Here is a 25975-nt window from a genome sequence, read left to right as displayed (position 1 = left end):
ATCATCTGCAAACAATCTAAGTGGGCTGTTCAGATTGTCTCCTACGTCGTTAGTGTAAATCAGGAACAGGAGAAGACCTTGGGGAATGCCAGATATTACTTCTGTTTTACCAGATGACTTTACATCAGTTACTACAAACTGTGACTTTTCTCATAGGAAAATCATGAATCCAGAAACACAACTGAGGCAATACTCCACAGGCACGCAATTAGATTAGAAGACACTTGTGAGGAATGGTGTTGAAAGCCTTCTGGAAATCTAATGACATGGAATTAGTTTGACATAACCTGTCAATAGCACTCACTACTTCATGAGAATAAAGAGCTAGTTGTGTTTCAGAAGGGCAATATTTTCAGATTCCATGCTGATTATTCATGAATCCTAGCTGACCACTTGTCAACAAATCATTTACATTGTTTTGAATTCCATTTGAGTTAATGTAATTTTATCACTATGACACAAAGCTGTGACATTATTTTATGGCAATGATTTTAAATAAATCAGTTTCAAATTAACTTCCTGAAATAACTTCAACAAATGGTGAATATTTCCCCAAACAGGCCACGAATACTATCTTCCACCACTCTTCTGTAATGCTTCATCTCTAACAAACTCAAATCAATGGAACATCCTTCTCAAGTGGATATACACACAAAACAAATGCATTGTGTTGGTTGTTAAGTGACCATAAGCAGTGACAAAGGAGTGTATAGCCTGATATACATGGAGCCTTATGTAACAAGACAATTGCATTACACCAACTTGGGATACTAAAACATTCTTCCAGAACTGTGTGTTAGACTTTGTATATATCTAGAAATTAAACCATTTTTAAAATGAAGCATGAATCTCCTAGACTCCTTATCTACAATCTCCACCATCAACACGGGTGGTGACATTTTGTAGTGCTTTGAGAATTTCCACATAAATTCTAGGACCACTCATCCTTCTACCATCTCAAACACATGATATTTTAAATATAAGTGGGAGAGTGGAAATATATCTACTGCACCACCTGTTTCTGTGTGCAGGTTGGAAATTTGTTACGAGAAGACTGTAAGCATGGCAGTCGAACGATCCCGACAAGTGTTTGCTGCTAGCGCCACAGAAGCCGTGATGAAAGACAAGAAGTAATCATGTAGTATTCTTTGCTGTTTTAGTAAGTGTGATTATTGTTAAGGAAAAATAAATAATTTGTTATAGACTTTTAAGTACTTCACATATTGGACTCGCTAGAGGCAAGACGGGTTTGTAAATTATGTGGTTGTTAAGCCAACTTTATTGCAGATGTATTTTATCAAGTCTAATGCAAGACAAATCGGTTGACTTGTAAACATTCAAATATTGATGTGAGAAATGGTGAATATGGAAGTTGAAATATACCAAGACTGAACTAAAAGCATTCTTCGAGTACTAAATTATTTAAAAAGTAGAGAGTGAGTCTTATAAATTCCTCGTAACCAGCATTATTCTTCAGAGAAGAAGGTTTTGGAGATCATCAGAGCCAGCAATCCAGGGAAGAAGATCGGCTGTGCAGATCAAGTAAGTCAACCAATGTGACAGAGGTGTGAATTTTGCTTGCAATCCAGCGTCACACTGCTTCTTATCATCACACATCATTAGAACGTGGCGAGCATGACAGGACTCAAAAAAATGTGAATTTTGAGATGAAATCGAAGCAGAAGATATGATGTGTTGGCATAGCAACCAAGTATAACAAGACAAGAGAACTTTTTCGTGTAATTGGATTAAGTCCAAAATGAAATAAAAAATTTGTGAATGCAACACAGTGAAGTATATGAAGTCCAATCACATATTTATTGACTGTACTATCCCATACAATTGTAGAAAACTTATGTTGAAAAGCCTAGCATATCACTGCTTTTAGTTATTCGTCATCACATTCTTGCTGTTGAACGTGATCTCTCTTGTAAACATGGTCTAATCTGTAAACAATATGAATACAGGAAAATTGTGGTTTCCTTCATGTTGCTGTATGAAACAAGTTGCAGTCTCCAATTGACATGGGAAGTACATTGGCTGGAGTAATAGTACATTCTGTGGATGATATGTATGCAACTGTAATTCATGGAAAAATCTCAAAACAGTCATTTAACATATGCTCACAGTTCATGTAATGCACTGATTACTGGTGTTAGGATTGTCACCAATTGTTTATAACACATTCTCTTCCAGATCAGGTGTTTTGGGATGCCTTGCATGGCCACTAACATGAACGGACTGGGTTTCTCATAGGTGTCTATGTACAGATACAAAAGTACTGTGATGTGGTTGTTGTCACTGTGGGATCAGCTGAGCATAGCATCAGTGTGATGCTCTTCTGTTGCATTTAGTGAACCCATACACAAGACCAAAATCAAACAATGGAAAATCCAGGATGGAATGTAACAATACCAGAGAAGGAAAGCTGCTACTCACCATATAGCAGAGATACTGAGTCACAATAGGCACAGTAAAAAGATTCACACAATCAAAGCTTTCGGCCATTAAGGCCTTTGTCGGCAGTAGACACACACACACACACACACACACACACACACACACACACACACACACACACACAACTTGCACACATGTCTGCAGTCTCAGAGAGCTGTAATTTCAGCTCTCTGAGACTGCAGATGTGTGGGCAAGTTGCGTTTTTGAGTGTGTGTGTATGTGTGTCTACTGCTGACAAAGGCCTTAATGGCCGAAAGCATTGATTGTGTGAATCTTTTTACTGTGCCTATCGTGACTCAGCATCTCCGCTATATGCTGAGTAGCAGCTTTCCTTCTCTGGTATTGTTACATACACAAGGCCAGTTCTTCAAGAATAAACCTGTCCATACTGCTGTGTGTCACTGTTAACATACCATTGACACTACCAGAGAAACAAATTCAAGGCAGAACAGAGCACTACTGAATGCAAGATTGAGAGTCAAGAGTGAAGTTGTTGTTAATAGTGGGTACTATGAGTGAATGGGACAAGTTTGTGCCCATGGAACTGTGAGGATGGTTCCTCAAACAAAACAAAAAAAAAAACCTACTTTCGTTCATTCACAGTCATCCTATTGGGCTACTGCTCCATCTTCAAAGGCCTAACATCAACAGTGCACTAAACTCAAACTTTTCTTTTACCTTGCAGCAAAGAAATCAATCTTCTTTTTTATAGCGGTTTCAAAATATAGGAAATCAGTCTTTGTATTGTACAACTATAGTATTTTGAACACCTAAAAAGGCTGTAGGTAGTTTTAACTGATTCTGTGACAGCAATTAGCAGAGCTTGCTGCAGTACAAATAGCCAAAATTCATTACCTGGCAACTGTTGCAGAATGTCTTTTTTAACAATATTAGGAGAAAGATAGATTGCTACTCAACATAAAGACTACATGTTGAGTTGTAGAGAGGCACAACAAAAAGACTGTTACACATCTTTTGACCAAAGGCTTCTTCAGGAAAGAAAACACACACACACACACACACACACACACACACACACACACTCTGCCTGCCATCTCCTTTGTTGATATTCCAACCTGGAGTTTCCATTGTTTGGGAATATCTTTTTTGTATGATACTGTTTGATCAGACTCAGACTCTTTGAATAAAAGAAGCTTTCACCTAGAGGTTGCAGAAAGGATGCCAATTCAAGACTTACACCTTGAGTGTTAATCAACATTTACTTCCACAAAATATTCACCCTCTTACAGAAATGTAAAACCACAGCCATAAAAAATTACACAAAATAAAGAAAGGCAACCACTCCCCTGTAGCTAACTTATATGTGTTGCATAGAAACACTTGTGGCACTGATGAAATTGACACCAACATCAATATGCATTCATCTTTGGACTCTAAGCTTTATCTTTGGCTGTTCTACCATGTTTAGTTCCGTTATTTGTGATCCTTGTATGTGTTAAGGTTAATAAATGAACTACTGCTAAAGGGTTGTAATTACTGGTGCAACCAACCCGGTAATCCTCCTCACTGGTGGCCCCGAGTTGTAACGTCTTCCATTTTCGCTGTTTCACTGTGTCTGCGACCTCCACGTCAGTTATTTTCGCGTATATTACATCGACACAGCATTCGAACAATGACTTCAGCCCAGCACCTAATGCCGGATTTTGTGATCGACATGCATCGTGTTGTGGGCGATGTACACCCACCAGGACTGCAACACGATGCCTCTCACTCAATGATTACGCCGATTTCGCCGGACATTTCCGAGCCTGCAACAATAAGTGAGGTTAGGAGTGTGCATGACTCCGGCTATCAAACGCCTTTGTTCCCGCCACATGTGACCTCCCTCATCGACTGTGCAATTACCTCTTACAGATCCCTGTGCAGTGCGGGACCAATGCCGATTTCTGCAAATGCTTCGTTGAACAACCTACTACCACCAGGACAACGATTTGCCACACGGCAATCCATGCAGTACCACACGGATACCTGCCACATAGGCGAAACTGCTTCATTCACAGGTCTACCTCCTCAGCATCTGACCACGCCCGTGCCTGCCTCAGTTAAGCATCAGCACATGCCTTTCTACTTCGATACCTCGGCCTGCAACAGGAACAATAACTTGTTATCTGTGCCTGACCTCCACCTCTGTCCCCCTGCTACGCCTCAGTGTTTTGTGCCATGACATTCACCTTATCCACACACCGTTTTGAGTGGAGTGACTATGAACAGTGAACATTCACACATTCCGCCCAACGTTTGACATCATTTCCCTCACTGTGCTTCTGGACAGCTCGCACCTCAACAGCCTCCCTGCAACACAGATGGCCATGGCTCTGATCATATGTCAAGCTTTCTGTGGACTAACACGCGTTCTCAAACTTTGAACTTTTTCTCACCTGTTGCCACTGCGCCAGCTCCAGTCGAGCTTCCGCTACCGTTCTCGGCACATCTCGGTGCCTCATCCACATCGGTCTTCCACAACGCATCAATTTGAACACACTCATAATGTGTTGAGCTTCCACAACCGCAATCGACACATTACGGTGTCTCATCCATGTCAGCCTTACGCGTTGCGACGGACTGCGCTCAACCAAAACGTGTCACCTTCACGCTGCCACCCAAACAGCCATCATTGCCACATCCCCTGGAGGCACACTCTCCTGGAATACTACAGCAACAACAGCTCGATTCAGGCAGTGCCCCAACGAAATCAACTCAACCTGTTCCTCCGAACATTCTACAATGCTTACCGACGCTGCCACCGTTTAATCCCGACAGAGCAACAACCTGGATCAAAACTGTGGACGAAGTGTTTGACCATTACAAACTCAACAAGTCAACTAGGTTTCTGTGCCTCATAACCCACCTGCACGACCAGGAGGACTTGATTGCTGATCTAGTCAATGCCCCGGACTCATCTACCCGGTACACTCTAGCCAAAAAGACTGTTCTATGTCGGCTTGCACGCTCAACTGAGGCAGCAATATGGCAAGTGCTCCACGTCAAGCAACTAGGCAACGACAAACCTTCCCAGCTCTGGAGACGGCTACATGCCCCGATCAGCACCGATCTATTCTCTGACACAGCTCTCCTCGCCATCTCCTCACATCCACTTTGCACTGGCTCAAAGGTCTCCCAAACCTGTTGAGCAAAGAATGACAATTGCTGACAAGCTACAGGATGCATCACTGCCCTATTTTGCCAGCCACTGCCTACCTGACAAGTCTCAGGTTCAGGCTCATCGTCCTGCACCCAGACGCGGCTGGGGCCATACTGTGCCAACCATTCCGCTCGCTCCGGGAAGCAGTAAACAAGCAACTGGGACGTCACCAGCTCCACCCACGGTCACGCCCCCTCCTGCAACCAAACCTGCTGCAGCTACCAAACCTCAGCCACCACCACTGGCAACAAACGTTCCACAGGAAATGCAACCGCACTACCCGTACTGATACTTCCACACACAGTTTGGTGGGCGGCACAGAACTGCAGACCATCCTGCTACTTCCCAAACGTCAATCGCAGGTAGGTCCGGGTACCGCCGCCTGCGCACAACATGCCAGGCACCTCATAGCGCTCCATTCTGTTCAAGAATGACCGGATAATTGTGGACGACTTTACATTAAAGACATTTCGTCGGGATACCTTTTCCTAGTGGACACAGGCGCCGATGTTCCGCTGCTGCCTACATCCTTAGTGTCGTTGAACATCCGCCCTCATCATACTTCACTGCAAGCCGTGAATTCAACTAAACTGCAATGCTCGGGTTCAACTTCCCACGTCGTCTCACTCTCCGCAAACTGCAAACTTGAGTGGACTTTTTAGTGTGCGAAATTGCCGAACCTATACTAGGCATTGACTTCTTGCGACACCACAAACTTTCACCAGACCTAGTGCAAGACACCATGTTTCATCATCTGTCCAAGACTCACTTCCCCTGTGCTCCATCGAGCAAACCCCCCGTGACACATCGGTCTGTGCTCATCTCATCTGTACATGCTCGTCTCTGTTGATGATGTTACAAGAAACCACGCACAAGTGCCTTGTCGAGCTTGAACACGTCATTCGCCTACACAAGGAAAACTTTGAGTTCTCCCTCCGGCTCCATGAAACACAGCTCCAGCTCTCCCATGAGAATTACAGACACTACAGCAAGGACAAAGCAAGGTCAGTAAGTGCGCCGAATCTGCTTGCAGTACCAGCAATCAAGCCTCCGTGTGTTTACCTCCCACTACCCCTCGCAATTGTGCTATCAAGACTGCCATAACATGTACTGATAGTTCCACAGGGCCACACCCTCCTAACATGGCAGTGTTTGACACTCGCCTGGACACAAGTGTGCATGCACGACGAGTGTCACATGTTCCCGAACTGATGGCAACTACCCGGCCCCTCGTGGACAGCACCTCAAACTTTGCAACTTCAGCTCCTGCGTGCCGTCATGCGACCGCCACTGACAACACAAACACTGCACTCATGCCACGCATTTTGCCCACGACCGTGCTGCCACAGGCCGTACCCTCGGACAATGGACTCACGAGCTCTACCGGGCTCACCCGAACACGGTGCCACTGCTTTGGACCGGCGACCATCTTGTCGCGTTGACTTCTGGGACACCTTGCCGCCTCGGCTCCCTTCGGATCCGCCGAGTGGCTCTGAACACCACAACCACGCCTCGCCTGCCCCTCCCACCACACATTGTAAACAAACCGCCTCCCGTGCCGCTGGCAACATTTCCGTCGTCACCAATGGCACGGTTCACAATCTTTGCCTCATGCCAGGTGCCCCGATCTCCAGTAAACCATGTCGACTTTGTCCCGAGCACCTCTCCGACCTTAAAAATAAGATTTCTGAACTACTAAGCTTCGGGACCATTGAACCCTCTGCCAGTAGCTGGTCTACACCCATACATATGACACCCAAGAAAGACAGGTCCTGGCGCATGTGCGGAGACTACCGTTGACTGAATGCACAAACAATTAAGGACACCTACCCCATACCCAACATTGCCGACTTTACCTATTCCCTCGCAGGTGCGACCACGTTCTTTGTCATTGATTGCAAACGGGCCTACCACCAGATCCCCATGGCACCTGAAGACATCAAGAAGACAGCAATCACCATCCCGATCGGGTTATTTCAGTTTTGATTCATGCCCTTCGGTCTGAAAGATGCAACCCAGACCTGGCAACGCTTCATCAACGAAGTGCTATTCGATCTAAAATTCTGCATTGCATATCTTGATGACATTCTTGTGTTCAGCTCCTCCATTGAGGACAACATTCGACATGTGCAAACTGTTATGAACACTCTCGCGACAGCAGGCAGCAAGACCAACCAGGACAAATTGCAGCTACATCAACCCGCTGTCACTTTTCTTGGTTTTCGGGTCTCTGCTGACGGCATTTCACCGCCCCCTGAGAAAGTACAAACAATTCTAAACCTACCCAAACCTTTGTCATTCAAAGAGCTCCGGCGCTTTCTGGGGACCGTTAATTATTATCGCCAAATTCTACCTCGGGCTGAGGAGATTCAGGCTTCACTGATGGACGCCTTGGCAGGCACCAACACTTCTGGATCTCGACCTGTTCCATGGACCCCTGCTATGACTGACTCTTTCACTGCCAAAGCTGCAAAGTACACAAGCACACTTCACCCCTCCTCGGCACATTTTCGATCCCTCCTGGGCGTTTCCAGCATATTCATATTGACATTGTCGGCCCTCTCTCCCACTCTAATGGCTTTTGTTATATTCTCTTGTCTATCAACCAAATAACTCACTGGGTCAAGGCTGTCCCCATCCCCAATATTATGGCAGAACCTGTTGCTTGAGCTTTCGTCGAGTCACGGGTATCGTGTTTCAGATGTCCAGCTATCATCACGACTAACCAGGGCAGACAATTTGAGTCGGCCCTGTTCAACGGGATTTGTAACAATTGCGGCATCCGGCGCATCCATACCACAGCATATCACCTGCAAAGTAACGGGCTAGTCGAGTGCTGGCACTGCACTTTCCAGACGGCTCTTCGATGCCACGACTCTCTATGGGTGGAGGCCCTTCCCCTTGTGCTACTCAGTATTCGTGCAATCTATAAGGAAGACCTCAAAGGCACAATAGCCGAGTTCGTATATGGCCAGAACATTGTTCTCCCTGGCGAACTTGTGAGCCCTTCCACTTCTCTCCCTCAGTCTGACTTACCTTCCTTTGTGGACCACGTCAGACGCCACTTTATCAACCTCCATATCGCTCCGCCCACCAGCCGTTCCTGCCCTAATGTTCACGTCCTGAAATCTCTGGACAATTGCAAGTATGTCACGCTCCGAGATGACACTGTCCGTGCTCCCCTCCAACCTCCATATACCTCCTGTACCGAGTCCTCTGGCGCTCAGCCAACACCTATGACATCTAGATGAAAGATTCAGCTGTTACAGTCTCTCTCAACGGACTTAAGCCTGCTCATGTCGAGCCTTCTTCTACCCCCTTCAGGCCACGACCACACCACTCACTGTTGTGGCTCACGACACTCCGATCACTCCCTCCACGTCGGACTTACACACTCAATCAAGTGACTTCTAGCTCCAATCTTCGAGCTCTCCTCCGACCTCGCCGTCTACTCCGGTCTCACGCACTCCATCGAGTGACGACATGCTCCCCACGTTGAGCTTACCTACAATCATGCCCTCGCCGCCAGCCCCTTCACTGGCCCCTTCGACCTCTCCACTGTTGCCTGCCTCACCCTGTCGAGGTTTCTCATGCCCCCTCATCTTGAACGTGCCCTCGTTCGAGGTGTTTGTGCCTGTCCCCCCGGACATAAACCACGACATCTCAATAATACTGTGTGATTATACACTGTTCATCATGTGTTTCTCTTCATCCAGTTCTCATGACACAACCTCCGCCATTCCCTGCCACCTGGTGAAATGTGTTCCCCTCCCACCCGACGTCGACCTAGACATGCTTCGTGTGTTTGCCACGTCCTCCGGAGACATCATTGTCGTCATTCCGTTCCACCCGCAAACCGCCAGCCTAACTGTCGCCGCATGACCAGAACGTCCAGTATGACACCCGACTCGCTTCAACGACTCCCAGATTCGGTGGCTGAACCTTCCTTCACGACATCTACCCACACAGCTCCCCGACGACGCTGTCGAGCTGACCATGGTCTGGCTCCCACGGACCACCCCTACCGACGCCATAGTCACCACCCCCCCCTCGGCCTCTCAAGAGTACTCCATACTGCGTGGCTATGGGGAGGGGGGTGGGGGCTATGTGGCGCTGATGAAATTGACACCAACATTGATATGCATTCATCTTTGGACTCTAAGCTTTATCTGTGGCTGTTCCATCATGTTTAGTTCAATTCTTTGTGATCCTTGTATGTGTTAAGGTTATAAATGAACTACTGCTAAAGGGGTGTAATTACTGGTGCACCCAACCCGGTAATGCTCCTCACACTCAACAAAATACAGTATTTACACTAGCTTTCAAGCTCTTGCTCTTTCTGTAGCAATATTACACACATTTGCATACACACCCAACCAGACACACAGATGCTCACAACCACAGTGACAGCAAGAGTGAGATGTGTTTGTAGTCTATCCCTGATATAAATCAGTCTGTATATTGAGCACATTGTGAAGGAAACCAAGGAGAAATTTGGGAAGTGAATTGAAGTTCATAGAAAATATATAAAAGCTTTGCTGTTTGATGATGAATTTGTAATTCTGTCAGAGATGGCTAAGGGCTTCGAAGGGCAGCAAAATGTAGCTGACAGTGTTTAGAAAAGAGATTATACAACGAATATCAATAACAAAGCAACAAGGGTAATAAAATGTAGTTGAATTAAATTAGGCAATGCTGAGGGTATTAGCTCAGGCACCGAGACAGTAAATGTAATAGATGAGTTTTGCTTCTTTGGCAGTAAAATAACTGGTGAAGGCAAAAGTAGAGAACATATAAAATGCAGTCTGGCAATACCAAGAAAAGCCTTTCTGAAAAAATATTAATCTATTAACATGTAATACAAATTCAAGTGTTAGGAAATCATTTCTAAAGATATTTGCCTGGATGATAGCCTTGTGTGGAAGTGAAATATGGACAGTAGGCAATTTGGAACAAAAAGAATAGAAGCTTTTGAAATTTGGCACTATAGAAGAAGGCTGCAGTTTAGATGGATAGATCAAATAACAAATTAGAAAGTTCTGAATCAAATTACCAAAAAAAATTGTGGCATTGCATTGCTTGACTAAAAGGACTGGGTGAGAGGACTTATCCTGAGGCTTCACGGTGATGGAAGGAAGGAAGAGACAGAGAGAGAGAGAGAGAGAGAGAGAGAGAGAGAGAGAGAGAGAGAGAGAGAGAGAGTGTATGTGTATGTAAATGGGGGGGAATAAACACTTTAGTGTGAGACCAAGATTCAGATGGTTGTAGGTTGTGGTAGTTATGCAGAGATGAAGATGCTTGCACAGGATAGACTATCGTGGATAGCTGCATCAAACCAATCTTTCGTCTCAAGACAGCAACAACAAGAACAACAACAACAACAGTCCCTAATTTTCCATTTTACAGTGTGAGTGATGATAACAATTAATCACCATCAACTAAAAAAGTCTCCTCATCTATAAACTCACAACTAAATTATATTATTGGCCAACTTTCTTGTAGGTAGAATTTATTTATGATGCAAAGTTAGATCTTGCATATGTCATAGCTAACTGACCATAATAAAATATCTATGCATTGAAATTGTCATTCTTTCAGTTTTTTTTCCTCATTCCAGTTCTACATAAGTAAGAATGAACTCAACACACAAATATGTGAACACAATGAGTAAGGCAGCTTTCAGTTGGCAAACAGAAAATACTCTGTGACCAATCACTGTAGTTCATTTATTTTCCAAAATTTACACTGGAATAACTTACATGGAGCATGTGTATGATAATCATTAGAATGACAGCAATGTGCTTGAAGAAGTTAATGTAAGTAGTCATTAGCAACAACTGATTACTGGCAAAGTTACATGTGGCATACAGCTACTTGAATTCTGCAATATTTTTTGTCATCTTGAGTATTTTTTAAAAAATAGAACTTAAAGCTAGTCACTTGTAACAGTTAAGTTTTTGGAAATAATATCTCAATATAACTGAAGAATCACACTCATTGGCAACACAAACTATAGTAGAATGAAGCAGCTAATAATATGTATTGTTCACTGGAAATTAAATAGTTTTTCTGTTTTATTTAAGGTGTGGGTGGGAAAGACACTTTGAACTGCAACAGAAAAAATATGTATATTAATTATTTGATTTCCTACATTTTTGGGTTCCAAATGCTTGTTACTGCATCTTTGTAGAACAGGTCCAGAGAAACGTATGCTTGCAAGAGGCAATGAGAAGGCAAACAACGAAATTAGTGTATTAGAAACAAAGTCACAACATGTCAGGTAAATTGTAGTACATTTTACAAGTGTTATCTGATCTAAGGTAGTGAGTTGCTCTGCTACACCTTATTTCCTTTTTACACATTTAACTTTCCACCAGTTTCCATGTTTTCTTTGTAAGGAACCTTTGGTTACAAAGGTTCAGGATTTATCACTGGCCTCATTTGGCAGATGGATATCTTGTACCCAGTCCCACATCAAATATGTATTTCTTCTCTGTCTTATTCAGTACCATTTGTGGCTTGATTTCTAGATTTATAAAGTAACATCCCATCATTTGTTCCTAGTTGCAGCACATCTGTTTACATAATTTTAACAAAGCTAAAGCTTTCACACAGCTAATATCTATGCTGTTCATACCAATAAGCATATTATTAGTCCTGACAAATAAATGAAGAGTAATAGATTACACATACATGTAATAAAGATGTAAATGAGCTGATGCAACTAAAACTGTTAAAGTTTTAAATAGCTGTTTCTAAGAATATCAGAATTCTGACAAGAAGAACACATTGTGATAGCTAATACATGGGACGCTGGTACTAAGTAAAACCATTTCCCCTTTACAAGCATTCTGTCGGAAAATTATATGGAAACTTTCTTTTCACTGCCCATCATCATCCTGCATCTCAGAATTTTAGAAGGAATAGTTTTGTCTCATTCATTTTAAGATAGTTCTTACTTTAGTGATAGCACAAGAAAAAAGACAGGGTAGTAGACCTACTTATTGTCAGACAAGCATTTAACCACCTCCAAGTTTCAGTTAAGTGAATTATTAACAAAGAAATTATCTAACTGCTAGGAAAAGTTCATAAATGTAGTATTGTAACTTTCCTTTCTCTTAATTAACTTCCATCCTTCTTTAATAGTCATGTTTACATTTCTCTTCACTTTGAAGTCCTTGCTCTCCTCTGGCTCTGTATAAGCTTTTTCCAATGTACCATGTTACTTCTTCCTTATCCAATGCTGCACTAACACTCACAGATTAATAATCACATATAATTCCTGGTTTCCTCATTTCTCTTTAGTCTGATTCATGGAAATCATCTGAGTAGTAATACTTTGGAATGTTTTAGATTTATTTCTTTTCCTTCTTCTTCTTCTCTTTTTTTTAAGGAAAAAGAAGAACATGGCACACAACATTTTCTTTCACATCATCTCATTATCAAGAGTAGTGCCAGTATGATCCATACATATATACATTAGTACTTACGGCAGCTCACCAGGAAATGTTGGAATATATACTGTTACAGCAGATGGTGACACACGTTTGACATTCATGGAAATAACACAGTGCCACATGTCAGTGCTTGGATTATATTTCTCTACTGTATTGAGTTCATGCACACTATCACTGCCACCCACACAATAAATTCGATTGTGGAAAACTGTTATTCCAAAATACGCTCGGGGTATTTGCATTGGCTTCAGGACACACCACGTGTCTGTTGATGTGTCATACCTGAAATCATAAAATACTTAACATCAAAATAATATTGTAAATGCATCTTATTGACTACAAAAAATTTATGGAATGAAGGTAATAAATCACCAAAGAGTCAAGGGGTTAAGTTCCAATTGACCTATAAACGAGACTGAGAACTTCGGTAGCTTTTTGGATGAATCTTCTTTCAGAGCTACATGCACACATATTTGTACACCTTATTGCAACACTATTCTGGCTAACTGCATTTTGCTGGCACTGCAGTTTGTTGGGCCAGGGTAGTCACACAGGTGTGTGTATGGGGTAGAGAGGAGCAGAGGGGAGGGAGAGAGGGGGGAGGGAGAGAGGGGGGGGAGAGATGGGGGGGAGAGATGGGGGGGGGAGGTAGAGAGACTGAAATACTGAAGAAAGGATAGGATGACTGGAGATAATAATAAGACAGTTAACGGATCATGCCCATGTTGTAGCACCATCTGTTTTATATTCGGACCCATAGTGAGCTTATGGTTTTTAGGTGTATATGATGCCACACTTGATGTTTGGGTCAAAGAACTTGTAATAGTTATGCTGAAAGTGAAATTACAGTGAAACATGGTTCAACAGCGCATTTTGGATTGCGGAGCTATATGTTTCTATGTAGCATTTAATTCATCACAATCCTAAAAAGGTACAGAAAATGATTACTGATGCCTTTTAATGTGAATATATATGTGTGGTTATTAAATATATTGAAATACCTATTGTTAAATAAAATCTGACAGGCTTAAAATGAATGTAAGGACAATCTGAGACACTTTCAGTGAACTTTAAAGTAAAATACTATCAACTGATTTTAAAAAATGTATGATTTTTTTGTTATTATCTAAAGTCAATAAACTGATCAAAATCAGCTGTACTGTCACTCATTGATCATACTGGCACCAAAATGGAGTAGGACACACAGATGGTGAAAATCCTAATTCTTTTTTCCTGAAATTGTTCCCTTGTCGAAGAGCATACTATGGTTCCTCCTTTCAATCATCATACGAATGTTGAAATGACAGACACTGAGTTGACCAATATTATGAAATGGATAGATTGCTACTCAACATAGAGACGACACATTGAGTTGCAGGCAGGCACAATGAAATGATGTTACATATAAGCTTTTGGCCACGCATCTTTCAGCAAAGAGAAATGCACACACATTCATGCAAGGAAGCACATGTCACACACACAAGGCCACTACCTCCAGCCACTTAGCCAGACTGCAACAAAAACACACTGAACGAAGTACCAGTCCAGTGCAGGACAGGGGAAGGAGTAGGATTGCAGGGTATGGGTGGAGAAAGAGGAACCAGCACTGCCTGGCGAAGCATGCAGGAACAAGGGGTGGTAGGATAGGGCTGACAGGCACAGCATCAGGAGGCTATGGGGGGAGGGCGAGGAGGGGGAAAAAGCAGGGAGTGGAGAGAAGAGTAGCAGTGAATGGGAAAAGACCAGTGGATGAGCTGGCAGAGAGCAGCACTCAATGAGGATGAGTAGAGGAAAATATGAGGAGGTGACAGGACAGAGGGGGCAGAAACAGTTGGGTGGAGGAAGTGGGGATAGTAGGTTACCATAGGTTGAGGTTGGAGTGATTTCAGAAGCAGAGAATGTGTTGTAAGGATAAGTACCATCTGCACAGTTTAGAAAAGCTGGTGGTCGAGGGAGGGGGGGGGGGGGGGGAGGACCCAGATGGCCCGAGTTGTGAAGCAGCCATTTAAATCATGTATGTTATGTACAGCTGCATGTTGTGCCGCAGGGTGGCCCACTATCATCATACCTGAAATTAGGGACATTCTACCCCAAGATCATATTCCTGTGGAAGACCCAGGTGCAAGACCTGCCCAATCCACTCAATCATATTCCTGTGGAAGACCGAGGTGCAAGACCTGCCCAGTCCACTCAGGACTTCCTATTCCAGTCCTGTTACTGGCTTATCCTGCTGCATCAGAGGCTGAGCTATGTGTGAAAGCAGCAATGTTATACACCAGCTCTGCTGCAGTCATTGTTCAGCTTTTTATATTGGTATGACTACAAATCAGCTGCCCAACAGGATGAATGGTCATCACCAAACTATGACCAAGACCAAAGTGGATCACCCTGTGCCTTAACATGCAGCTGTAAATAACATACTTGATTTGAAGGGCTGCTTCAGAACCCGGGCCATCTGCATCTCCTCTACCACCAGCTTCTCTGAACTTAGCAGATGGGAGTTATTCTTAAAACACATTCTCCAGTCCCAAAAAGATCCTGGCCTCAACCTACAGTAACCTACTGTCCTCACATCTTCTACCCAATTGTTTCTGCCCCATGTTCCTGTCGTCTCCTCACTATTCACCTCTCATACCCTCATTACCTGCTGCTCCCAGCCAGCACAGCCGCTGGTCTTTTCCCCTTCTTTGCTCTTCTCCTTTCCTCTCCCTGTTTTTCCCCCTCCTATCTCTCTCCCCAACAGCCTCCTGAAGCTGTATTGTCAGCCCTATCTTGTCACCTCTAGTCCCTGTATGTTGTACTAGACAGTGCTTGTTTCTCTTCCCTCACCCATATCCTGTTGTCCCTCCCTCTTTCTCACCCCGCTCTGGATTGTTGCTCCCATTCAAAGCCTTTCTATTGCAGTTTCAAAGCATTTCTATTGCAGTCTGGTCAGATTGGCCAGAGGTAGTGACCACATGTTGTGAAATGTGCTTGCTTGGATGAATGTGTGTCCATTTCTCTTTTCTGAAGAAGGCTTGGCTGAAAGCTTATATGTAACATTCTTTTTATCACGCCTGTCTGCAACTCATCTTGATGGTGCATTGGAAAGTATCCTTTAAATAATATTGTTGGTATTCCAATATGTACTTTCCATTGTTAGATATTGATATGAGAGAAGGTAGAATAGAAAATCAGTTAGAATCACCATAAAGAGGAAAATTACTTTATTTGAAGGGGTACTTAAATTACTATGTAGAGATTAGGTGCAAAATTTGCTCCTCTACTAACAGAAGCTTATCATAGGTCACAGGAGAAATGGCACATATTCAAGGAGATTCATTGATCAAATGCGAATGTGTTCAAGTATAGGCCTAAATCAGCGACACCAACGTGTTGTTTAAAAATGGAACACACACTATTCTTACATATTATAACCTTTCTGGAGACAGCAAGTCCCCTTTGTAGGACACAACATGGAATCCACAAACAGGAACATTTAAAAACTAAGATTATTTTGCTTATCTATGAGAGCCACAAAGCAATAAACAATGGTAAAAAGTGCATTATGTTATTAGCAGATGGATATGATGTATCTAGGAAAGTTTTAGTGGAATGCAAGAACACATGCAGAGATTCAACACTTGGTGCAAGAACTGCAAGTTTACCCTTTAGTGTTTGATTACACCATTGAGACCAATCACTGAAATCAATGACAACAATAAAATATATTCAGAATACACATCCAGAGCAGTTTAAAGTTTAATGTTTTTAGGTTATCACTTTTTTGACTAATTGATCAGTATAGCATGGACAGTTAAGCAGTGATTAAAATCAACTTCATCATGATGCAAAGGAATTACTGACATTGGATGACAGTGGGAATTGACTGAAATCAATGTGGAAAGCTGAAAATTTGTTATCAACCAGAATTCGAATCCAGTCTCGCATTGGGACTTCCACAAAGATAAGACCCATCGGACAGACGTCTGGGAGCAAAAGTGATATAGGGATGAACGAAAATATGGCTTAGGTTTATTGGTCAATGGAACAAAACTGTTAGAGGAGTGGTAAAGATGGCAGAGAGGATATTCTTCATTTCAGGTGACATATGAACATCACATCTGCATTGAAGAGTGGTTCTCTTTTTGCAGTGGACTGAAAACCTCTCCGAGGCCTGTGCAGACTGATAATACCCTTCCCATCTTGTCTACCATGCCTTATCTCACACAATAGCCTGCCACAAAATAGGAACCCCCTTGTCACTCTCATTAATGAAAAGAGGAACACCTGAACCTTGTTCTCCAGCAATTCTTTGACTACACACCTCTCATCATGTTCCTTGCTTTCAGTGTAGAATATTGTGAGAAGTGGTAGTACCCTTCAAAATAAGAGTCTAGTAAACATGGGCTCTAAAATGCATAACTTAAGAGCTATGAGCACTTCTTCATCTTCAACACCATGTAACATGTCTCTTCTACTGCAAACATTTTTCTTTCCTTATTTTGGGAGGAGGTAGTATGGACCAAAACAAGGAAAAAATATCCAATAAACATAGGCTTTAAATGTATACCTTGAGAGCTATGAACACTTGTTCAATAGAAAAGATGTTTTTCACAGGAGCAAAGATTGACATATGTTCATAGTTCTTAATGTATGCACATTAGAGCCCATGTATACTACTTATTCGCAAAATATTGAAAGGAAAGAGCTTGGAGTAGAAGAGATTTGTTTCACAGTTTCCAAGATGAAAAAGCGTTCATAGCTCTTAAGATATGCATTTTAGAGTCCATAATTATTGGACATTTTTTCTTGTTTTGGTGGATACTACCATCTCAAAATATTGAACACATTTTAAACACCCTGTTTGCATTGTAAATCAGATGAAAAGACAAAGAAATCACTATTTTAATAGCATTGGGTTTTTCAAAATTAATATCAGGGTTTTGAAGCTTTGTACCATTTATTACATTCAACTTGTAATTATACTGAGTATTACATCAAATGGAAGAGTAACTCGAACAGTTTTTCATAAAAGTGCTCAATGTGAGTATCATCCATCACATGGGACACACTGAGCCAATAAGCAAGTTCTTCCAAACCTTCATCAGTGTGTTTGTGATAATTGTTGCAAAAACTGCTTTAATCCCATGTCTTAAGTCAGATAGATCAGCTGTTAGCAGAGGCACATACACAAGATCCTTTATGAACCCCGAAAGGTAAAAATAGTACAGCATCAGATCAGGTGAACATGGGGGCCACATGAAATGAGTTCTGTCCTCCGGGCCATTGTGGCCAAGCCAGTGGTTGGGTACAATGTAATTTAACAAGTGGCATACTGAGTTATGCCAGTGAGACAGCACACCATCTTCCTGTAAAATAAAGTTCTGTGGTTCAGATTCTCCAAGTCAAGGAAAGAGATGTAGTCCTAGCACATCACGGTAAGAATCACCAGTTACTGTTGCATCACCAAAAAAGATAGGCTCATAAACTTCCCACCAGGATACAGCACAAAAACATCCAATTTAGGAATTCTCATTGCAACTGTACCAACTTGTGGCAATTTTGCTGACCTCCAGAAAGAAATGTAAATGTGAGTTCACATCTCCACTTAGGTTATGATGATTCATCACTGAAGATGACAAGATCCAAAAAAATCTTCATTGTCATGCAGCAATATTTTGTTTGTAAAGTTGGCATGCAAACCACAGTATGTATGCTTTAGAGCTTGTATTAAGTACAAATGGTAAGGACATAGTTGTAAGCATCTCCTTAAAAGTCTCGATACTGATGTCACTGGAATTTCTAATTCACAACTAGCCTTCCGAACTGATGTCTTGGGGCTAGGCGTTAAAGACTCTCACTCATTCAACATGTCCTTCAGTCACTGTAGGTCATCTCACACTCTTCCTTTACAAAGGCAGACAATGTCTTCAAATTGATGATATCATCTACGGGTGTTAATGTCACTTGGACGATTACAATGGAACTTAAAATCTAATGCATGTTTTGCTGTAACAACATATTCAGGCCTTGCTAACTGTAAAACACAAAAAGGTAGCTGTTCACTGGTCACCATCTTTGCTACTAGCATGTTTTAATGAAAGATACAGGAAATAATGTATGTGCGTGTGCACAGGTACACAAAAAAATTGTTTAAGTTGCTCTTTTATTTGATGTATTATTTATAATTGCAATTTGAATGTAATAAATAGTACACAGCCTTAAAACCTCCATGCTCATTTTACCTGTAGCAATCTTACAAAACCCTCATCAGCTAACAAAATCATTGCCTGATGTCAGCTTTGCAAACTTACGTACAAAATAAACAAATAACAGTGGAATATTTTTAGTTTTGTGTTCTTAAATATGAAACTCTTCTACCAATAAATAACAGCACCATAAAGTGAAAGGCTGTACAGCCTTTAATCACAATGATGATAAAAATATAAAAAAATAAAACTATTCCTGATAATGTAAAAGCAAGTATTAAATACTATCATTCATATTTCTTGTATCAGAAATTTGGTAATTTAGGAGCCAGCTGTTTATTAACACACAAAAATTTTCTTTCTAACCTATTTTTGGACTTAATACAAATTCTTCATACCTTTCAATGCTTCTGAGGTATATCTCATCAGAAGTGCCTCCAGCAACATAAATGGACTGACCACTTGCCACACAACCAAAGTGAGCACGTGCCTGCACCATGGGAGCCACAAAGTACCATGCAGTTTGTGAAATGTCAAGTCTCTCAACTTTTGATATACATCCTTCTGCGGTTGGGGAATCTCCACCTGAAGCAATGAGCTACTTTACTTGCACATGAATGACACAAAAACCATTGGCATTTTATTCAAGAACTCCATGGGAGGAAAGAAAAAGACACTGTAATATCTAACATTTATGAATATTGATACACCAAGGATTATATACATGTGACCTATGTGGTTTTTTACAACTGATTAGATGCATAACAATACACAGATGATTAGGATTACTGAAACTTGAGTTCACAAAGTGGTATCAATGATTCCCAAAGATTCGTATTGACCAAACAACTGACCAATCACATCCCTGACATGTTTAATAGATGACATGACAATAAAATGTAAAATTATAAAAATTTTAAAAACTTTCTATAAAACTTTGTAAAACTTTCAAAATTTTCTATATATTGTCTCAGTCACATTTGTGATTGAGACAATATACAGAAAATTTTGAAAGCTTTAAAAGTTTTTAAATTTTTTATAATTTTACATTTGATTATCTGCTTACAGTCACTTCCTCCTATTCTAACAATGTCAGATATATTTGATAACATGGCAGGTGAACACATAATAAAACAAAGCAGGGCAACCTGCTGTTCCTTGCACAACATTTGTGCACTTCTCACCATATATGACCACGTGTAATCATTTGAAAAATGGGATACAGAGTTGCCTATGAAAGGAACTGAACTCAGATCAAAACCTTCTTGATATGGTTGCCGCCCAAGCTCTGCTCAGTATGTAGCAGTCGAGATTGCACGGTGTATCAGAAGGTGCCCTAAGGCATCACAATTGGTGTTTGTCCATTATTCCATTCACTGATGTGGACTGCAGTTGCCATCATAGTTTCCAATATGTAAGTAGCCATCACAGCAAAGAGGCTATACGGGGTTTCAAGCAAATACTTCAAATCTTGGCATTCAGCATACCAGTGACGGTGTTTAAGAGCCCATTACAGTCTGAAATGCTTTTAGTTTCTGAACAATGGAGCTCAGTGCAATGGAATGCATGCCTCTATTTTAGACTACATAAATAATGCCAAACTGTTGTTACACTTACATTTCTCCAGTTCTGAGCTGCCATTATGGGCAATAATAATAATAATAATAATAATAATAATAATAATAATGTTGTATGGCTCAACAGCCTGGTGCAAGTCTTTCAATTGGTCACCACTTCGGCAAGTTGTGTGTCTCTGAGTCAACGGCACTCAGTGTACCCATTCAAGTACTAATTGGGCCTCATGTTTCTTAACTTGAGTGATCGGATGAGAACCAGTGTATCCAGTGTGACAAGGCCATTGGCAACTTTACGAATGAAACTGTGTGGTCTGTTACAGCCTTGTAAACAAGATGGCGGAGCCCATAATTCTGCCATATTTGCATGTTTCAGTAGCTGGACATTGCTGTTTATACTCTCTTCCAACCATTAGTTCTGTACAAGCAACACTGCCACAATGCCGTAGTTACATTCCAATTTCCATGTATGAGCCAAATTTTCATAGTATCTCCATACCACATTCCCAAAAGTAATCATTTTCCCTTGTGTGAACAAACAAACATACAAATGTTTCATCTTTTGATATTAAGTGGGAATACTTGTACTTGCTGCCTTATTTCCACTTCATTTGATGGTCTTTTGTCCACTGAGCTATATTTAGCACTTCTCTCACCATTCACACAAGAGTACAATGCTTGGCAAAAAATACACTCTCTCTCTACAATTTTAATTAATTACTGCTGTTACACTGCTCTACAATCTCATTTCAAAAGTTTGGATTCAGTTTGACTATTTTTTCTCAGTGTTATAATATTTTCAAATGTTTGTGTAGTACTGATTTCATGATCCTTTTACGTTACATTAAAGATAAAACCAACACTTACCAATGCCTCCTAAAGCATATACCATGCCCCCTACACAAACACAGGAGTGAAAGCCACGGCGAATTTTCATCGATTCAAGTTGCTGCCATTTATTCACAGTATTGTCAAAGACCTGCAAATAGCAAAGTACAAATACCTTAGCACAAAATGAGAAGCTGCTCTTTGTGGCTGTCTGCCTATGAGATTACATAACACTTATTTAGTCTTAAATTACAGGCAAAGTATTGCTTAACGTTGGATGTAAGTTGGTAACTTGAAAAGACATTTATTACATTTTTTATTTTATGAAATATGTATCAGAGTCATAAATAATCACCCCATAATTTTTACATATTTGTGAAAAAAAGGTTCAGATAAAAGCCAGACAGATATTGTTTGAACGGTCAGGCTTTAGGTTTTGGTTTGGATTGCACACTGACATCTGTACTCTTCAAATGATTGTAAGATGAGTGATTATGTTTTAAGCTATGACTGCTTGTACTGCTCTGAAAACAACAGCCTCAGTTAGAATATGGTTATGTACATGTTAAAGTCATATAGTAATGTGTAGTTACAAACTTATCGTCTCCTGGACTCAGTTTAAATGCTCTGAGGATAGCTATTCAATAGCTGAAATCTAGATCTACAATAAAATACAGATTGGATTTGCAACTGATTGCTGACTTCCTTTTCCTTTTTGAAATGTATCACAGTCACTGTTGAATTGAATTTTATTTGATCCTGTAAGATTACATTGTGTACAGTAAATGTACGTATAATATAGGACATGTCAAAGCATTAACATTCTTTATCACTTCTTTTTCTATACCTTTAGCTTACATTTTTACATAACTTATAATGAATATCAATATATACAAATGTAATGGCATAAGTATTCTGCAACACTGTAAAACTCTTTTTCAATGAGATAGTGTACTTCTCAATGACTTTCCAAAGAAACTTAAAGACTATCTTGCAGGTTTTTGGGCAGACTTCTTAGTAATCTGATACCAGAGTACTGGGGTCCTTTTTCTAGCATTGCCAGTCGGTGGGGTATGCTCCATACTTTATTCTTCCTTCTTGTATTGTGGGTGTGTACACTAGCATTTGTAATCCAGTCCTCACTACCTTTTGTGATGTACATTATTGTTTTGTATATATACAACGATGAAAAAGTTAAGATACCTAAATTCTTGAAACAGTTTCTGCACGTTTCAGAGGTCTTTCTTTTTAAAATGGTCCTAATTGCTTTTTTTTTTTTTTTGTAATGTGAACACTCGTTTTGTCTCTTGTTTGTTTGAGTTTCCCCACACAGTCACTCCATACTGTAAGTATGGTCCGAAAAGTCCATGATACACTGTACACAGAAGGTTCTTGTCTGAATACTGTGATAGCTGCATCATTAAGAATATGACAGAGCTCAGTTTCTTACAGACCTTATTAATATGTTTTTTCCATTTCAGTTCATTATCCACAAGAATACCTAAGAATTTAGCAGATTCTACTTCTTCCAGCCTTGTTCCATCAACCTCTAAATCCATGTCTACAGCCTTTTCCTTGTTTTAAACACTGCATACATAGTCTTTTTTAGATTTATAACCAGTTCATTTTCCAATAGCTGTTCCAGAGGAATCAAACTTGAGTGCAGGACTAGTTATGAATAGGAGGGTAGGACATAGAGTGTTACAGTGGACTGTTCGGTGATAGGATTGTTTCTATCAGAACTGATAACCGACCAATGCTGACAACAATAATTTAGATATAAGTGCCAATGCCTCAAGCAGATTAAGACATAGGGAAAATTGGTAATGGTATTGCACAATGAATTCAGAATGTAATGCAAGATGATAATCTAATAATAATGGGGGACTGGGATGTAGTAGTACGGGAAGGAACAGAAGAATATAGCTTTTCTTATTCAACAATCATAAAAGAAGGATGTATGCTTGGAAAAGACCTGGATATTATAAGGGCACAGATACAGTGGTTAATATTTAGGGGTCTTGCGAAACATCTGTATCCTTAGCAGTTAGCATACTTGAGTAATCATTCACAACTGGCATTTAGCTAAGTTTATGCAACATTGCTTTAGTTAGTGAAGGTATTGAGGCAATCCTGGATGTGTTGGGGTTGGATTTTTATGTTTCAGGTGCTCCTGGGGTGTTGTGCAGCAGTGAAAGACAACCTTTTGATGATTTTTAGTCAATGCAAGTAGTCACTCAGAGTCTGCAGTGCTGTGCTCTCAAGCCATGGAGCTCCTCCTTGGTAAAGTTCCATAGTTTTTGTCAACACAGACCTAAGAATGTACAACAAAGTAAAGAGAAGAGTCTGACGAGATGTACTTGTGAAATGACTAAGCTGTAATCCAAGTTGTAAATCGAGTTTGAGTTGTAGTCTGGCCAATAAACCAGATTGTGTCTGGAGTAGATAGCCCGTTCTTCTTCATAGTAAAAGTAGCTTTTTGGGAAGAACAGCTGGAAGAAGTGGAGGTTCTGTCTGGTATAAGGTAAAAGCATACTTCACGATGGGGGAAACCATTACAATACAAAGGAAGACTGCAGATGGATTACATCATGGTCATACAGAGATTCCAGAATGAGATATTGGATTTTAAGGCATACCCAGAAGCAGACAGGATCTCGGATCATGAAGAGTGCAGTGAAGTTTAAGAGAATCATCCAAAAGAACCATTGTTGGAAGAATTTAGACACTGAATTAGTGGGGAACAATGAGTGTATTTGAAATTCTCTAAGCTTGTAGATACTGCAGTACTCAATGAACAGCAGGCACTTTAGTTGAAGAGGAATGGACATCTCTAAAAAGTGCAGTCACAAAAGTTGGACAGACAAACATAGGCACAAGAAAGATAATAGCAAAGAAACTTTGGCTAACAGAAGAAATACTTCAACTGATTGATGAAACAAGCCAGTACAAGACTGTTTAGAGGAAGACAAGAATATAGCAACATACGCCACTTAGGAAAGAAATAAATACGAAGTGCAGGGAAAGCACGGTGAAATGGCTGCACAAAAATGGATGTTGACATGAAAGACATAGGGGATCCAGTATGACAGTCAGAGTTTAATGAAGTTTTAGAAGACCTGTGATAAAATAAGGCAGAAGAGAGGGATAATATTCCTTCAGAATTTCTAAAATCTACTGGAGACATACCATCAGACTTCTGGAAATATATCAGCAACAAAATCCCAATGATAGAAAGGGTAAATAAATTTGAGAGCTATTGCACAATAAGCTTTATGCTTCATGTATCCAAGTTAGTGATAAGAATATTACACAGAAAAATGGAAAAGAATATAGAGGATAGGTTAGATTTCATTCAGCTTGGGTTTAGGAAAATTAAAGGCACCAGAGAGGCAGTTCTGAAATTGTCCTTGATAACAGAAGCAAGAGTTAAGAAAAATCAAGACATGTTAATAAGATCTGTCAACCTAGAAAAGTACTCAACAATGTAAAAAGATGCAAAATGCCTGAGAATCTAAGAAATGTAGTAGCAAGCTATAGGAGAAGATGGGTACAGTGGAACTTTGCATAGCAAGTGTAATTTGTTCCAGAATGTTACTCATTGACTGAAACACTTGTTAAGTGAAGCCATTTATCACATACAAATTAATGTAAAATGCGATAATGCATTCCATGCAGAAAAAGTACAAAAAGTTTTATCTTAATCATTTTATTTATTCAAAGAAAGTTAAACATGTAGTATTATGTACCTTATCATTCATGATACATAACTAATTCTTTTTTACTAGCAAGCTATCTATAGTCACGTGTTTCTGCCAATGCTTCAACACTTGGCGAAAATGCGACACAGCATTGTCAAATAAATTTGTAGCGTGTGTAGCGACTGCTTTATTGGGGTGATGACTTTCAATGTATGATGCAACTGATTCCCATGCTTACAGCATTTCTTGTATTGTGCCAGAAGATTGCTGCTTTGCTGCTTTGCTGTTACTGCCTCCTCCTCCTCCTCCTCCTCTGAGGAACTCCTCTTTACAGCTTCCTGCTGTGAAAAATACTGAAACTCCATAGCTCTTCAGTGGTCATTTCCTGGCTGTGATCTTCCATAAGCTCATTGATATCATTGTTATCCACTTCCAGTCCCATGCCCATGGTCAAAGACACAATGTCATTGGCTACAGGCATCACAGGTACTGACTCAAAGTGCCTCAGAGTCACATCTGACTATGTACTCCAGCCAAATCTTCTTCCAAGCAGAAGTGAGAGTTCTGTTAGTAACCCTTTCCCATCATCTTGATACAGACA

The 25975-nt window shown here is 40.8% G+C and overlaps 1 protein-coding gene across 5 annotated transcripts in view; it reads right to left on the bottom strand.

Annotated features, from left to right (window-relative positions):
• LOC126175067 (kelch-like protein 28) overlaps window positions 1-25975 on the bottom strand; it is a 220440-nt gene that overhangs the window by 71859 nt on the left and 122606 nt on the right. For 3 of the 5 annotated variants that reach the window (XM_049921594.1, XM_049921593.1, XM_049921595.1), the window contains exons 8-11: window positions 21713-21824; window positions 19670-19856; window positions 13114-13362; window positions 4509-4563 (exon numbers count right to left, since the gene is read on the bottom strand). In XM_049921594.1, coding sequence (XP_049777551.1) covers window positions 4524-4563; window positions 13114-13362; window positions 19670-19856; window positions 21713-21824 — 588 coding nt within the window. In that variant the 3' untranslated portion in view covers window positions 4509-4523. Of the gene's footprint in view, window positions 1-4508; window positions 4564-11324; window positions 11732-13113; window positions 13363-19669; window positions 19857-21712; window positions 21825-25975 lie in introns of those variants that run through there. The other 2 variants (XM_049921591.1, XM_049921592.1) reach the window with 2 other exon arrangements.

This window comes from Schistocerca cancellata, chromosome 3 (assembly GCF_023864275.1).
Source record: "Schistocerca cancellata isolate TAMUIC-IGC-003103 chromosome 3, iqSchCanc2.1, whole genome shotgun sequence".
Lineage (NCBI taxonomy): Eukaryota > Metazoa > Arthropoda > Insecta > Orthoptera > Acrididae > Schistocerca > Schistocerca cancellata.
Note: the sequence above shows the minus strand (reverse complement) of the source record. Positions and strands in the feature narration are given on the sequence as shown.